The sequence below is a fragment of the Rhyacophila brunnea genome, unplaced genomic scaffold, assembly GCF_057557595.1.
Source record: "Rhyacophila brunnea isolate RB1 unplaced genomic scaffold, BYU_Rbru_1.0 scaffold_12, whole genome shotgun sequence".
Lineage (NCBI taxonomy): Eukaryota > Metazoa > Arthropoda > Insecta > Trichoptera > Rhyacophilidae > Rhyacophila > Rhyacophila brunnea.
In genome coordinates, this window is record NW_028232774.1 from 35860589 (window position 1) to 35877597 (window position 17009).

Genomic DNA, 17009 nt, shown 5'->3' on the forward strand with positions numbered 1-17009 from the left:
GACGTACGACCCCTGATCCGCAGCTCAAAATAAATGGTTCAAGCCAACACCCTTACAAGAAATCACTTTGAAAGTATTCGCCCAAGGCCCAATAAAAAGAATATAACATAAAGGTATTCTTTAAAAAAAAATCAGTTTAATTCAAATTACTTAGTAATGGTGCATAATATAAAGCTTATATTTTATTAGGTAGATGGTTAAATCGGGCGGTGAATAATTATTATGGAAGTCAATCGATGCTAAATCGACGCTACATATTATTATGTAGGTATGCGGACGGGTTAATACTAATTTCCACCACGATGATTCATCATGAAAATCGTATCGATTCTGGTTTTACTACGTTGTAAATGATTATTATGCAAGTTAACAAACCATCAAATTACTTAATGTCATCTGATAATATGACGATTTATTTCTGCCGAATTCAAATTTGCATTACTTGTATATTATCGAAGTAGGTAACTACAAAAAATGATTTGAGTTTGATAATCAAACATAAATTAATATTCATAATGGACGCTATAAAACCCAGGTGTTTACTATTACTAGCTATTCGATAATATTTAAGTATATTTTTAATACTATCATACTATTTTTAATTTTATACACCGTTTATTATCAAAAAAATCATGAAAAAAGTGAAAATTACATACATATAAATACTATTTTAGTGATTTTCAATATCTTTTTAAGAATAAACTAGTTAAAATCAGTGTTTGGTGGAAACTTTAGTGAAGACACTATTGTTTTCATACAAACGTCTAATTAACAAAACAAAACGAAATATAAATATTTAATCTGCTGGTTTTGGTTTACTGGTTTTTTCCTGTTTACTAGTTTTTTCGATTTTTCGTTTAGTTATCAAACATTCAGAGATTATTTATAACCCATCTTAAACAAAATATGAAAATTTGCGTCGAAATATTTAAAAAATTAAATCCATCAGTCTTATGTTTTTTTTATATTGTTATTTATATACACTTTGTTGTGACGATATTTAATAACTATTTTTATAAAAAAAAATGTTAATTAACGTAAGACGTGTTTTTGTTTATTTATTTTTACAACGTTTTTATTAGCGCGTATTCTTGTTTGTCTGGTGTTTGTTATCTAGTACAAATCTTGCAATCGATTTCAAACTAACTTCCCGACTAGCTAGACATTTGAAACTTTTAGAATATATCAAGAACACGATGCCAATGCATTCTTTTAATAGCCATCTTTAAGCAGAATTGAATTCATTTTCAGTTATTTCTGTTTTGTATGGAAAGTTATTTCATAAATATCCGTAAAAAACAAAAGACTATTATTGGTTGCTAAGTGGGTCCTAGCAACTAAATGATTAATATATACGTGCTTTACTATGGAAATCAAAATGAAATGTCAAAGTGACATTTCAGTATTCTATATTTGTTTGTACGTTTGTTTTTAATTACTTCATATCAAGTACAAGTTTGAGCATATTATTGAGCATAATAATTCAACAGAAAATTTAAAAACGTTGTATATTAAAAGTTCTTTCTATCTTGTAATTATTTTTGTTCGTTTGATCGGAAAATTTTGTAATAAATTTCGAAAACTAAATTCTTCTAAGCTTGCACTTAAAAAAATTATACAAAACAAAAAGGTGTCCCAGAACGACAGTGGTATATAAAAAACGATTGCCCAAATTTTAACATTCATGTATTCGGGTTGGCGGCGTCTTAAAGTGCGGCCACACCGGCAACAAGTCGCGCGACAACTCGTTAAATTTTACGATAATTATCATAATTGCTTAAGAAATTTTACGATAATTATCATGCTTATCGTAAAATTTAACGAGTTGTCGCGCGACTTGTTTTCGGTGTGGACCCGGCATTACGCTTACATACACGGCTAGTGGACAGCATTTAATAAAATCGTTAAATCAAATTTGCTAAGAAGCCTGATTTTGATAGTATTAGCGATAATAATAAATTAAGTACGTATCAGTTTGACAGCTTTCTTCCGCTGCGTAAAAAATAATCAATAAAAAAATCAATACTCGCCAAAATGACAAACGGCATATTTTACTTTCGCTTGCATAATAAATATTACTATATTATTTATATGAAAAACTGACATAACAATATTGTCATTTTAGTTGCGTAATGAAACGTAATGAACTGAAATCGCTGCGTGAATACGACATGCCGTAGAACAGGTATTTTAAACCTTGCGTTAAAGGTATAATTATAATTCACTCCCCATCTGGGAATAGAAAAATGCGTATATTCAATTCAAATCATTGATTCCCATCGAGTCTTCATTGTCCATCTCTCTTTCATAGACATACAATAAATAAACCGTTTAAACAATACATAACATTCCATATTTATTTATTAAAAGCTATCATCATCATTTTAGAGCCGCACATCTTTGTTCAAATATTCTGACGTTACGGTACAGACCTACAAACTTATCTGGAGAATGGCCAAAAATGGAACTACGAACTAACATAGGACGCCATTTATAAAATGTCATTTAAATGTCAAATCTTGTCTAGTTACGGGTCCCATGAGTACCATCTGTACGTATAACGTACAGACCTAGAAACTTATCTGAAGAATGGGATGAGGGAGCCACTGTCGTAAACTACCCAATCAAGACTCGTAACTGGACAAAATCTGACATTCGAATGACATTTTCAAAATGGCGTCCTATGGTAGTTCGTAGTTCCATTTTTGGCTAATCTACAGAGAAGTTTGTAGGTCTGTATGCAACTTTTATAATAATTAGTCTTCTGTGTATTTGGCTTAAATTTTTTTACAGCTTGTCTTGTTACAGGCATTTATTATAACTACTTGTTTATTATAATGTCAATGCTTTGGTTCATTCAAAACAAACATATTTTGTTTTTGATACGGTAAATTTAATAAACCAATCTACTGATTCTTCAATTCATTGTTTATTTAGGCAAAATTTATGTTATTTATAATCTATGACATTGACTAATGGATAAATCTAAACGTCTATTAAAATGATTGCCGTTTTTGACAGCTGATGTAGACGATGAAGTGTGCTTCAAATGACTTACAGCTAGTTTACTAATACGTTTTTATTTTGTTTTTTTATTATAATTTGATCCTCGTTCAGAAGCTTCATCAGGCCTGAATATCTCACATATAATATCAAATAACGTTCGAACAAGTCAACCGTTGATAATGATCATGTCCCAATAATAATATTATATACTTGCGTTGTCTAAAAAATGCGACATGGAAATTGATTGTTCCGCGTGGACAGACAGACTCCCACAACAAAGTGTGCGTTCCGTGGCTTTGACTATTTTTTATTCAGTTTATTAAAATTTGCAAATAATAGATAAAAATGTTCGATGTAGATATTACTTGTATTTCATATAAAAACAGTAAAATATGATTTTACTAAAGATACTTTTCAGATATTTGTTATTTAAGTAGTAAGTTGTCCTGATTTTCTCTGTTCAAAGTATTATAAAAGTCGTTGAAGAATAGGTACCTTGTTCTATATAGAGATGGAGGCAAACTAACATAATATCAAAATTTAAATAAAAAAAGAACTTTATATCCTGTAGGTACCTAATTTCGCATTGCTTACTGATTTATAGCATACAATATATTATTTTAGTGCTCTTAGATTTATTTGCCAATACTGCATTGAGATTTAAAAAACTTCTTCTGTAAAACATGTTTATATAGTAAATCATCAATAATTACAATATTTAAATGAAAAATCACAAAAAACGCAATCAAATTTTCACATAAACATCACAACAGGACGGTGACATCGTATTAATTTTTTGCTAGTTCAATACGCCAAGTCTTCCCCAACTCTCCCCAGATCATACCAGCATCCTGTAACTCTACCGTATACACCCTGTGAATAATATTTAGTGACCTTTCATGATGCTGAAATCCTGTTGGCTTGAATAACAGACAAAATATCTTAAAATTCTGTTGGGTTATCTGTAACACACGGACAATGCAGGTCCAACGTCTCATTCTCAGTACTTCCAGTATCCAAGCTCAATATATGATTGCTTTGAACCTTTGTTAGACTACCAATAATTCACCAATGTTAAAGAAGGATTGGAATTCTATACAAAACTCAAGCTATAGTAGATAATCTTAAGTTTTCACTATGGATGTTTCTCCTTATTGAAAATCATATTACATGCAATAGTAGGTGTATTTAAGGGAACGTTGTTCATTATTTTAAGCTGTGTGCTATTATAGTAATTATGTACAAAGAATTTTTAATAAATGTTTGTCCAATAATAATGTACCCATCCAGATAAATTAATTACATTTTCAAGGTGTTGCGTATGTCAATAAAAAAAACGAAGATTCTTAAGAATACAAATTATTAACAGCATCAATAAGTAAACTGCCATTATAACGACATGTACTAGTCTACCACCAAGCGAGCTAAGCGGTAAAAATAATCTCAGCACGCTTTAGATAGTTGCTACTTAATAATTCTTGATAGTAATTTAATATTCCGTGTGTGATTCGAACCGCAGATCTCTCCCTCTTTAGGCGGCCGTTTTCGCCAGCCAGACCACACCGCGTCGAGAATATCAAATTCATTGTTTTATTAGTGGACCGCTTTAAATTTATTTCATACGTGACTTCGCAATATTATTACCCGATGGTCAACCGAATGTCAGGGGCAAATATAATTATCATAAATATTTTTTTTAATTGTTCGATTCGTTAATATTATTGTAACAAAAAACATACATTAACGGCCCACATGCTCAGCATAGGTCAAAATGGAGCTTCTATGGTATTTTCAGAGCATAACCCTGGACATTCCTTAAACGTTGTAGATAATCTATTCATATAATTTTGAAGCCTTATTATCCTTTATATTTATTTTAAACATTTGATGACTGCATAAAGTATTTTTATTACATAACATAGTATTCTTTTAAACCACTCGCTCTAAGGGCATGTGGGCCCTTAAAAGAACCTCAATTTACACAATTATTTTCTTAATCTCACAATATGATTTGAATCATTTTAAAATTTAAAAAAATTTAAGAAATACAGACCTACAAACTTATCTGAAGAATGAGATGAGGGAGCAACTGTCGAAAACTACCCAATCAAGACTCGTAACTGGACAAAATTTGACATTCAAAAATGACATTTTCGAAATGGCGTCCTATATAGTAGTTCGTAGTTCCATCGTTGGCCATTCTACAGAAAAGTTTGTTGGTCTGTACCTATATGATCAACAATTAATAGGCATAGATAAAGACAATCATAATCGTTGACAATTATAGTTTTATGGCTGTTAAGCATTATTTTATAAAATAGCAACATGAAGTTCGATAGATAAAAGTTAGTAACAAAATAATTTAATTCAAAATTATTTCAATGGAGGTTTACTTATCGCATAACTTTGACACGATATAACCTACATATTTACGTATTGTTTTTGTTGACCAGTATGTCAAGAGAATATTTTGTATGCATTGTTTGGAGCTTGTCATTTTTTAATTCAAACCGTGAATGCTGAATCAATGTCACGACAATGTACTTAAATAGCTTTTTAAGAAATACTTTAGGTATTGTTTATAATATGCACATTACATACACATGCAGGTCATTTTTTTAAATATATTAATCATGTTTCACTCTAAGCATACTTTGACTTCGAGTCAAATTATAATACTCGTAGCTATAATATTTCTCATCATATTATTATGCTTATACTTTACTTGTGATGTGTTCACTTTCCCTCAATTAGAGTAAACTTGTAGTGATTTATCAGTAATAAAAGTAAATTACTTATCATTACTTTCATGTGATATAATATGCTCACTTAAAATGAATAATCTAATGAACATATAATTAATAGTATTAATAATTCGTACGTAAAAGTATAGAAAAAATAAACCAGACAGTTAATAAGCGGGGTAGAAATGTACCGGGGAATATTACATCAAATTTAGCAATAAATACTAGGTATTTGACCTCTTAAAAACTGCATTTATTTTTCTTAATAATTTGAGTTATCATAAATAACGTATCTGCATCACGAGATTATTTTTTCTTTGAATTTATACATGCGTAATATATATTTTTTGCAAAAACCCATGGCTTGTAAATTTAGACATCAGCTGTCAGAAAATTATCGCAGCAAAAAAATCTGTAGGTATGTGCAATAAAAGCCGACTTAAAAAATTTGGTTATTATTATTAATTAATATTGCCTTCATGGGTATTATATTTTTTTAATATTAATAAAATTAACTGTATACCGTGTCAAGCTTTAATTAATTTCTTGAATCTTTTATAAGAGGTTATAAAGTTTTCAAAGAATTATGATTTTGAATATTTAGTCATCGGTATTGACCTCTCAGAGTCTCAGGCATTTTTCAATATTAGATGTGTCATCATTTATCATCAAGTTTAACCATAGAATTATAGAATATTGATTGCTATGTTAATTAACTATGACGATGTTGGAACCATATTTTGTTTTTTTTTTTCGCAGATTTAGACAGTGTGGTGCCGCCCAAGGTGGACACTTACGTAGTATATAATATATAATTATCAAAGAGAATGATTTATTTTCTTTGTAATTTTTACCTTTATTATACCTTCTGTTGGGTACCGTTAAAATTATATATGCATTGTTACCTGTATATATTTGCTGGAATTATAAACAAGTTTGTCATAATTTTGAATACACAATCATATAATGTTTTAACAACTTTTTATTGACAGAAATTTCTAGAATGATAATAAAATTTCAACTGTCTTTTACTTTTAACAGCGCATATTCTTTTGCAAATTTAAAATGACAAATCTCTTTTTGTAACATTTTCCTCATTACTGAGAATGGCGATCTCAATCTCCAACAATCTTCTTCTATCTTGTGTGACCCTGTATTAACTGGTTGTTTCAACAATAATTAATTAGCTAAGTCGCTTTATTGATGATGTGGCATAATCTGTAAGACACGTGTTTGCAAAACCTCCTTTTTCAACGCTATTATAGTTATCACCTTTCTTTCCGGCGTGCTCGGATATCTCCAAAGGCAGAATCCCACGATTGGTGTACTTAAATCAACCGATAACTGTGCATCCTTAAATCAAGTTCTACAAGACAACACGGGAAAAATGTAAATGTTAAACTCAAATCATGAAAAAAGTGTTTTTTTAGATAATGTTATTTTACATTCTCGACTACGTGATGATAGTCAAACAACTTTATGTCATCTTTTCTAGCTTCTTCTTAAATCGTCAGTAAACTAACTACATAAAGTTACCCTTGTTTTCATATATTTTTAAAAAACATTCCTTTAATATCACTATAAGCAAGATAAATGTAATGTACAATACACAATAAATTATACAATAAGAACATTAGGTTTTAAAATATAAACAACTCCTTTGTTGAGTTAAAAAAAAACTAAAAAAACGTTTTTTGGCCCTCCTGTAAAGTTTTACTTTTGTTGATAGTGTTTTTTGCCATTAAGCCCTCGAAATTATTCATCGTCTTTTGAAAATATATTTTTTTTAAAAAATGACAAATATAATAATGTTGCCGAATAATAATTGAAGACCGTGTTTCGTGCATCCATATGACAAACGTTATTATTTTGTTCACTTAATGTGGACACATTTGTGTTACTTACCGTTCTTGAAATGCGAATTCTCTTCCTATCGGATTCTCTGAAACGAAGAAAGACAATTAAGAAGATCAGCATTATTTTATGCTACGATTTCAGATAAGTTTTTGTAATGGTGGATATGTTGAAGAAATAAATCACATAACAATTACATTACTTAAGATGATTCGGTGCATGTTCAAGTGTAGAGTATAAATTGATGAATAGAAGCATTATCAAACAGTATGGAATATGTCAAGTCAATTGAGAAAACTGGAGCAAGGTTACAAATACATTATTTCTGAATAGGTTAGACATTATACGTTACATTGTTGATAGCCAAATGCCACGGTTAATGTAACTATTATTAAATTTGACAGTATGTATACATTATACAGATGTCAAACGCTTTGATCGTTCCCTTCACTTTCCCTCCACCAGGGAGTGTCTCAGGAATAACCTCCGATGACCCTGGTTTTCAAACACAAGAGTAAACGTGCTTGATGTTCTGACTTAATCAATTGTAATAATTAAACGTTGAGAGAAAATTCGTTCTCGCTCGCTTTTATAAGAGTCATTAACTTTTTTAAAGCTGAAAAATTTTACCTTATAGAAAAGATATCAAAATGTTGAACAGATCCAACTAACTTGAGAATCATTCTTTTTAACCGACGCATGGATATTCTCTGACGATGTGATCAGTGTCTTATAAAATATTATCCATATAAGCAAGTTATTAGACCAAAAAGTTATAACGGAGAGGCAAAATCACTAAATCAAGCTACGAACTTTGAAATATATATGGTTAGATTTATTGGATAATTTATATAGTACCAACTTGAATAGTAAACTATGCATATTATAAAAGTATACATTACATATTATTTACCGTTATGTTAGTTAGTTAGTTATTATATGTTATAAAGAACGATATTATATTACATTTTTACATACCATCATCAATCTATTTCAACACACTGCTAGATGACGGCTTCCTCGAGTTCACTCTTCTCGGTTACTTTTTGTTTGCTATCACGCAATTTCGTCAAAACAGCTTACCTTAGGGCAGCCTTTTGGTTGTCATAATAATATTACCTATATCTCTAGAGGACCACTGGATTATCGCATTTATCCAGCGGCTATCTTCTCTACGAGCTGTGTCTGGCCCATCTTCATTGATTAAGAGTTTTGGCATAATACATTTCGTCGCATACTATCGTTTGATTCCTTATACGTTTAGTCCTGTGTCTTTACTGCGTGCTTAACATGCCACGTGGTGCAACTCTTAATTTCATAATTTATCAGTTACCAAAACATTTTAGATATACGTTATCCTAAATATTGGATAATATTATTCGATGATAGTTATATTTTCAGTGATGCTTTAAAGTATGTAGAAGCCCTAGGCCTTGACTAATTTAGCGCCCCTTGCGATGATATAAATCATACTAATCAATTTTTTTTTAAATAAAACTATTTATTTTTACTTTGAACAAAGGTTTATTCTCTTGAGAAGTCGCCATTGTTTAATTATCTCAATTCTAAGTATTTATTTAACAAATCGCATTTTCTGTTTGTTGCAGCATTTATGGAGCCAGACCGTCTTGGGAAAAGATTTCAACGTCAGAAAAGATCTTCAGACTATGAAGTCACATCAGACAGCCATTCCAACCGAAGAGCGAAGAGAGAGGCTCCATATGTCATCTACCCTGAGATTCTTGTCATAGTTGATTACGATGGATACAGGTATGTCGTATCACATTCCTAATTATTTGTACTGTGATTAAATTCTATTTCAGCGGCAAAGACTGCCTATTGGAGGAAGGTAAACGATTCGAAACTGAAAGAATTACTTAAACAGTGTTACATTGTTTCGCTTAAATAATAATACACATACATACTACATAATAAATTCAATTGAATATTAAAAGCACATACATAGTATTAAAATGTGTTATTTTTTAAATAAATAAATACGACATAAACACGAAATCAATAGCTTTGAAAAAAAAATTAACTCACGTTCCCGTACCGACGTAACCAATCATTGCACGAACGTGGCATGTTCTACCTATTTGTGTTTCTTTATGAATTCTAAATATGGCAATATTTGCTTACATAGTATCTAGTTTAAATACATTATAAAAATTAATTTGTATTATTTGTAAGTAGCAATAATTGAATATTATGGTCAAAATTTGCTAATAATTAAATGATTTCTGTAATTTACAAGTTAGGGCAGGGTTGGCAAATCTTTTGACGTACACTTGTCAAAATTTCCCAAATATTATTTTTCTACTGTCTGATATGCGAGCAGTTTTTCATTGGGAAAAGTATTTTTTAAGAATTCTATTAAAACGATGATGTTCTAGATAGATACTACTTATAGAACTCAGCACAGATATTACTATAGCTTCTTTTTTTCAATTACGCCATACATTTTGGTCTATTAATTTTGAAACTGTCTGCCAGAATTACTACTACTAACTTCGCGAGGTTTTTGTTTCTTATTTGGTACAGCCATTTTTGTGGGTAGATATGAAATTGTTTTTTACTTTATTGTTTGGCTATTTACGCATAAATTTATATCAGAATTGCTCCGATGAGATGAGGCATTCTCTCGCTAGTCATTGTAAATCGATTAAAATCAGGTTCGCAGCGCGGTTTCCCCTGCTACCTGATGAGGTTAGTGCGATAATATTATATATGACGCATAAAGCCTAAGAACCGACCTATACAATTATATATTTACATTAAACGTAATGTTTATTCTTGAAGAGTATTTGCGTGCTATTTTTTATACAATGCGATCTGTCATTTTTAATATGTTTATATTTTTTCTCTTCAAATTAAAACATTCGCGTCCCATAAGTTCGCCACCGCTGTGTTAGGGTAATATTTAATTTATTATAGAGTTTCTGCTCAAGTGAGTACCCACTGTTAACGTGTTGTTTGTTATTGGACACTCTGATAAAGTTCTCGGATGATTGTTATTTTTGTTTTTGTTGGTGTTTTCATTAAAACTATAGTATTATTTTTGTTTATTTATTAGATTACACGGCGGAGACAATCTTCAGATCAAGAGATACTTTGTATCATTCTGGAACGGAGTCGATCTCAGATATAAGCTACTCAAGGGACCCAAAATCCGGATATCCATTGCTGGCATCATTATTTCAAGGGTAAGTTTAACAGAAGTTTTATTTATGACATGTAATACTTACAGATATTATCGAACAATAACTTCTTGCCCACGTGTTAAAACTGTGAACTAATAAACCCCTCATGTGCAGTTAATGGCACTTCCGTTTTCAAATGAGGAACGCCCCCAAATTTATCATTTCATTTTACGTTTCCGTGGTGTACGGATCTATCAATTTACGTAGTTTAATGCTTTTTATAATAAAAATATGTCTAAAACGATCAGGAGCGAGATTAGAATTATTATTAGTAAAATTTTGGTTTATTGCGAAGAAGAAAAGGAGTCGCATCTAAAAAGAGAGCTGATACATTATTAATTAAACACGCGTTGCCGCCATGACAGATACGTCACTGAGAAGTCTTCTATATGCGACTACAGAGACTTTCTGTTATCAAGATCTTGTTGTCGGACAGTAGTTGTATAAAGATAGAATAGCAAGAAACTATAAGCTCAACACGTATACTTAATATAAGCTTCATTTTTTAGTTACAAGGTTATACACAATCCTGTCTTCATAGTCTTTGACGTTTTAGGTTTCTTGATTTGGTAGGTAGATAAATTTCACTAAACCATCTTACAGTAGCGTTTCCCAATAATTGCGATGCATTGCAGTGACAAATAAATAATAATATACTCGGTCGTGGCAGATTGTGGCAATACTACAAAAAAATATATATCTCAAAAAATTGAATAGATACTATTATGTAGGTACATTTATCGAATTCATTATGTCGTGTCAATTGTCAATGTAATGTCCCAATTGCTCGATTGTTTTGGGTGTTATTGTGTATGATGAAATGAGACAAAAATCATTTGAAAATGATTATGTGTCACAGCATAATCGTATTAGTCCAAAAATTTGGACTCGAAATAGAAGGAGTCTTGTTATACATTTGTATTAGGATTTTTTTGCGGCAGTTCGATTTTCGAATCTTAAGGGGGGACATGCTCGTCGAAGGTCAAAATTGAGTTTTTATTGTATTTTCAAACCATGATCCTGGACACTCCTTAAACGTTGTAGATAATCTATTTATATAATTTTGAAGCGTTATTATCCTTTATAGTTATTTTAAACATTTGATGACTGCATAAAGTATTTTTGTTACATAAAATAGTATTCTTTTAAACCTCTCGCTCTAATGTTTTAGAATATAGTCATATTTCGGTACATAACTGTGCAGTGGTGTTAAGATTTTTTACGTTTATTAATTTTTAAACGCATTTATGAAACCATTAGTATAATTTATTACGAGATAATTTTTGTAAAATATTCACGATAAAAAATTATATTGATAATCTCTGTGATCCCAAATTTGACAAGAATTAGGCATTTTATTATTCAAAAAATCGGCAAGATTAACACATTTGAAGATGATTCTAAAGATACTTATTATAAGCTATGTCTTTGAACATTCAAGTGTGATAAACATCTTATGAATAATGATTGCTTTATAATAATTATTGACCTAAAAATAAGGTAGTGTTTTTTTGAAATACGCTATTTCTTTTGTCATTCCCTAGTAGTTAAGCTACAACATACGGCCGTAGCCATAAATTGACAAACTATAATTAAAGTAGGGATTAAAATTATGTTAACGCGCGTGTTTGAACATGTACCTAACCGATTTTTTTTTAATTTTTTTTTAAACGGTACATGTTCAAACACGCGCGTCAATATCATTTTTTTCCCTACTTCAATTATAGTTTGTCAATTTATGGCTACGGCCGTATGTTGTAGCTTAACCACTGGGGAATGACAAAAGAAATGGCGTATTTCAAAAAAACACTACCTTATTCTTAGGTCAATAATTATTATAAAGCAATCATTATTCATAAGATGTTTATCACACTTGAATGTTCAAAGACATAGCTTATAATAAGTATCTTTAGAATCATCTTCAAATGTGTTAATTTTGCCGATTTTTTGAATAATAAAATGCCTAATTCTTGTCAAATTTGGGATCACAGAGATTATCAATATATTTTTTTATCGTGAATATTTTACAAAAATTATCTCGTAATAAATTATACTAATGGTTTCATAAATGCGTTTAAAAATTAATAAACGTAAAAAATCTTAACACCACTGCACAGTTATGTACCGAAATATGACTATATTCTAAAACATTAGAGCGAGAGGTTTAAAAGAATACTATTTTATGTAACAAAAATACTTTATGCAGTCATCAAATGTTTAAAATAACTATAAAGGATAATAAGGCTTCAAAATTATATACATAGATTATCTACAACGTTTAAGGAGTGTCCAGGATCATGGTTAGAAAATACAATAAAAACTCAATTTTGACCTTCGACGAGCATGTCCCCCCTTAACAATTATACGTCATGTTGTTGTTAGTAATGGTAACAAGTTCGTTATTTTATTCTTATATTGGCAGTCTCAAAAACAAAATGGTGACTAACATTCTGTTTTGAAGTCTGTTGGTTTGTTTACTCATGCTACAAGGTATTTTACGTGAATATTCATCTTATGAATAATTTCCAATGTATTACTTTTAGCTGCCTACATAAAATTGACACGAAAGAATCTTTCCACAAGTATTATAGTTAAATTTTATATTTTAATGTCTACTTTGATACAATGTTGTGTGAGATGCATGAAACGTGGAATTGAAGTCGAATTTAATTATATGCTATCCAATCAAGTCTTTAAGGCATATTTTGTCAATATCCACATATTATAATATAATCATGCATATAATTAAACTAATTGAACGATTCGGAAATTATAGTGGAAGTTATAGTAGAAGTGTGAAGTTTTCTTCAAATGAATCTGCAACGCAGTCACTAATTGTAGCTAACTTAATTAGCTAATATTAGTCTTTCTTTTGGCTTCAACTTCATACATTTAGGCTCGATTTCTATAGAAGATTTTTTCGTACATCTTTGATATTAGAAGTAGATATTTATATTGTATCGGTACTGTGTTGGCAAATAGTTTGTGTATTATTTAAATAATTTTTTCTTCTAATAGTATTTATAATAATATATTTGATGTGGCAAAAATATTTACTTCGTGGATTTGTTTCTGCAATTTTTATGTATTTGATCGTAAAAGGTTGTTTAGACTTTTATGAAAGACATTTCATTTGAATCAAGTTCAATGAAAATGTATAATATTGGTAATTACTATGAATCATCTTTTTCGTTTGAATAAACTAACTTTATTTTTAATAAAATAATGTCGTCATGTTTTTTGTAAATCAGCTTCCTGTTGGTAGTTTTATTTTTTTTCAAAAGCTATTCACCGCGAGATGACACTTGTTATTAGCGAATCACTAAGTGATAATTTATAATTATTTATTACTGAATTTATTGAGTTGTCACGGGTCATTAATAATTATTTTATTTTATCTTCCTGGTGACACTTAGATTGTGATATCATAGTTATAATAGCAAAATATCACACTTTTGGATGATCATTTTTGTGTTTAACACAACAATATGAGCTTATTGATATGTATTTTAATAATTTACTTTTGGCGTGCATCACCTGTTTAAGTATCTTATTAGGCCATCATCGTTTGACTATTGAAAGGAAAAAGGACGTATTCTACACAAATCAAATTTTACAGGAGGCGCAAAAACGTTGTTATGGTTTTCGGTTAAACTTAAGATATATAAACTTGAAGCGCATGATAATATTAATAATTTGGATTGTATATTTCTAATCTGATATTAATTAGTGAGTTAATTAAAGAAAAAGCAACATAAATGATAGTTAAGTCTTTTTTCCCATTAAACTTACGAGCTAAATTTAGATTATATTTCGGCATTTGCAAGCTGACATCCTTTAAATACAACGTTTATTTAGTCATGTGCAATGTTATTATGAAATAAAACCTTTTTTGAAAAACTGAGGGTTACGTCATTTTCTATTCTACAGTTGAATAACTACCTACATTGATAACGTATAATACAACCATTCTCACATATAGTGAGTGCCTCAAAAGATCCTGCTTCGACTTGATAAGCTAATTATTATACGTGATAAAATAAATAAACAACTGAATATGAATAGTTGCTGAAATCAGTAAATAACATATTAAAACGTATAATTTGATGCAAAATGATAATATTTTGTGGGTTTCTTTGTTACACTAAGGATACTTCAAAATCACTATATGTAAATCTAACTAGTTAAGAATGCTATCCACAAACATTATGTTTCGACGCCACCGTTTATCGTTACTCGTTAGATATTAATTTTTATATCTTATTTATTCAAAAAACGGATGATTAATGCATAAGCCGACTTATTTAAATAATACTAACTAATATGCATACGTTGATTTTCGGTGTGATGATCGATGAAATCAGCGGCTAGATCAAATGCATATTATGTTTTGTCAACATATATTTGTTTCCAGATCATCGACCCAATGCGTTAGTTGGGCAAATGAATAATAACTATCTTTCGAAAAATTGCCTTCTACACACATATAGTATAACTTTTATGTGAAGCGGTCAAACTCACACTAGAGATCTGTGTTAGATAAATCCGCGACCGACGTATTATTTTTTGTTCTTTTGACCCCTACAAACCAAGTAGCGATAAACGTAATGCATAATACCCCATTCATTGATTAGATACGTTAAAAATATGCCTCATTAACCTCTGGCATATTATAGTATTGTATTTGTTTAACGCTATCCAAACATTACGGAAAACCTTGTCGGCATCCGCTTTGTATTAAAACAAAAAGGTCGAATTAATACGAATGGAAACAGAATAGAAAAAAAAATCGAAGATGTTTTGAAATGCAATCATTTTATAGGTCATTCGAATCTTACTTGCAAGATATAATTTTATGATTGTAGGCAAATATGTAGTACATTGAAAATGTTTTACTCTTTAATGAGAATAATATATTTGATCATTACATGAAGATTTCTAACATGAGAAAAGACAAAGAATTATAATGTAAAATACGTATTTCTAGAAAGTCTGCGGATTTTTAAGACTAACCTTCGAAAAATCAAAACTCTTTATTTTCGACCTTCGTGCACGACAGTTGAATAAAATATAAATTGCCATCGTATAAAACCCCGTTCATTGACATTTGCGTCTATCATATAATTTTCATTCTTTCGTAAACAGATGACAATAAATGAATGAGATGAAAAAAATAGCTTTACGCGAATTTCAATAAAAGGAAATTTTACAAATCTGCGTTAATTTCTTTGAATGATTGTTGTGCTATTCTGCCAACGTGTCCGTTTAAATTATATATTATAGTGTACATGCTTGCAAAATGAATTGTACTTATTTATATATTATATTTGGTCTATTCTGCTATCGTGTTCTTTTTAGTAATATTGAGATTTTATATGTAAACGTATATCATCTATATAATGGACGTGTTATGTACAAGTATGCCTAACATGTCCCTTTCCATAGAATATTATTACAACGTTTACATAAAACAAGACTTATATAATATGGTATTAAGGGCATATATCACATTAATTAAAACAAACACTGAAATATTAAAATATTTTTTTATTAAGTAGGTATACTTATTAATATTATCGGCTCTATAATCCTATGTGGATCTGGGCCGCCTCACGAAAAGGTTTATTAACAAATTGTATACTAAAGTATATTAATATACTTTGTGAAACAAAGGTTAAAACATAAAATATTATCCTAGAATTTAAATATGTTTTCCCATATAAATTCAGATAAAAGTTTTTCAATGCTAGCCTAGGGTTTTTACGTCAGATAACATATGATAGATATAGAGAGATAGAAAGATAACATGTTCTTTACGGAATATGGATGGAGTAGCGATGTCTAAATATCTCTGAAATTTATGAACCTCTATCTATAGGTATTTATGGATATTACATGTTATATTGTAATCTGCTACGAAAAGTCACTGCTCATTCGTTGTCAGTATATTCACAACAATTTTATTGACAGGATGTTATAACTAAAATAACATATGGCAGTGATTCCATATAAATATATCCTCAATGCATATATAGTAATGGTTTTAATATGGATTAACCGAAGACATCCTTTGTTTAATTAAAATATATATAATAATCTTAGATATAATTTAAAAAAAATGGAAAAGCATGTATTATCTTATCTAGTTATGTATATAATTATGTATATAAGGCTATAGAAACAATATTACAATGGCTAAACA

The 17009-nt window shown here is 29.8% G+C and overlaps 1 protein-coding gene across 2 annotated transcripts in view; it reads left to right on the plus strand.

The window, feature by feature from the left end:
- Positions 1 to 17009, plus strand: part of sona (sol narae metalloprotease) — a 304986-nt gene that overhangs the window by 215970 nt on the left and 72007 nt on the right. For both annotated transcript variants that reach the window (XM_085961198.1, XM_085961199.1), the window contains exons 6-7: positions 9212 to 9374; positions 10681 to 10810. In XM_085961198.1, the coding sequence (XP_085817324.1) occupies positions 9212 to 9374; positions 10681 to 10810 (293 nt within the window). The remainder of the gene's footprint in view (positions 1 to 9211; positions 9375 to 10680; positions 10811 to 17009) is intronic.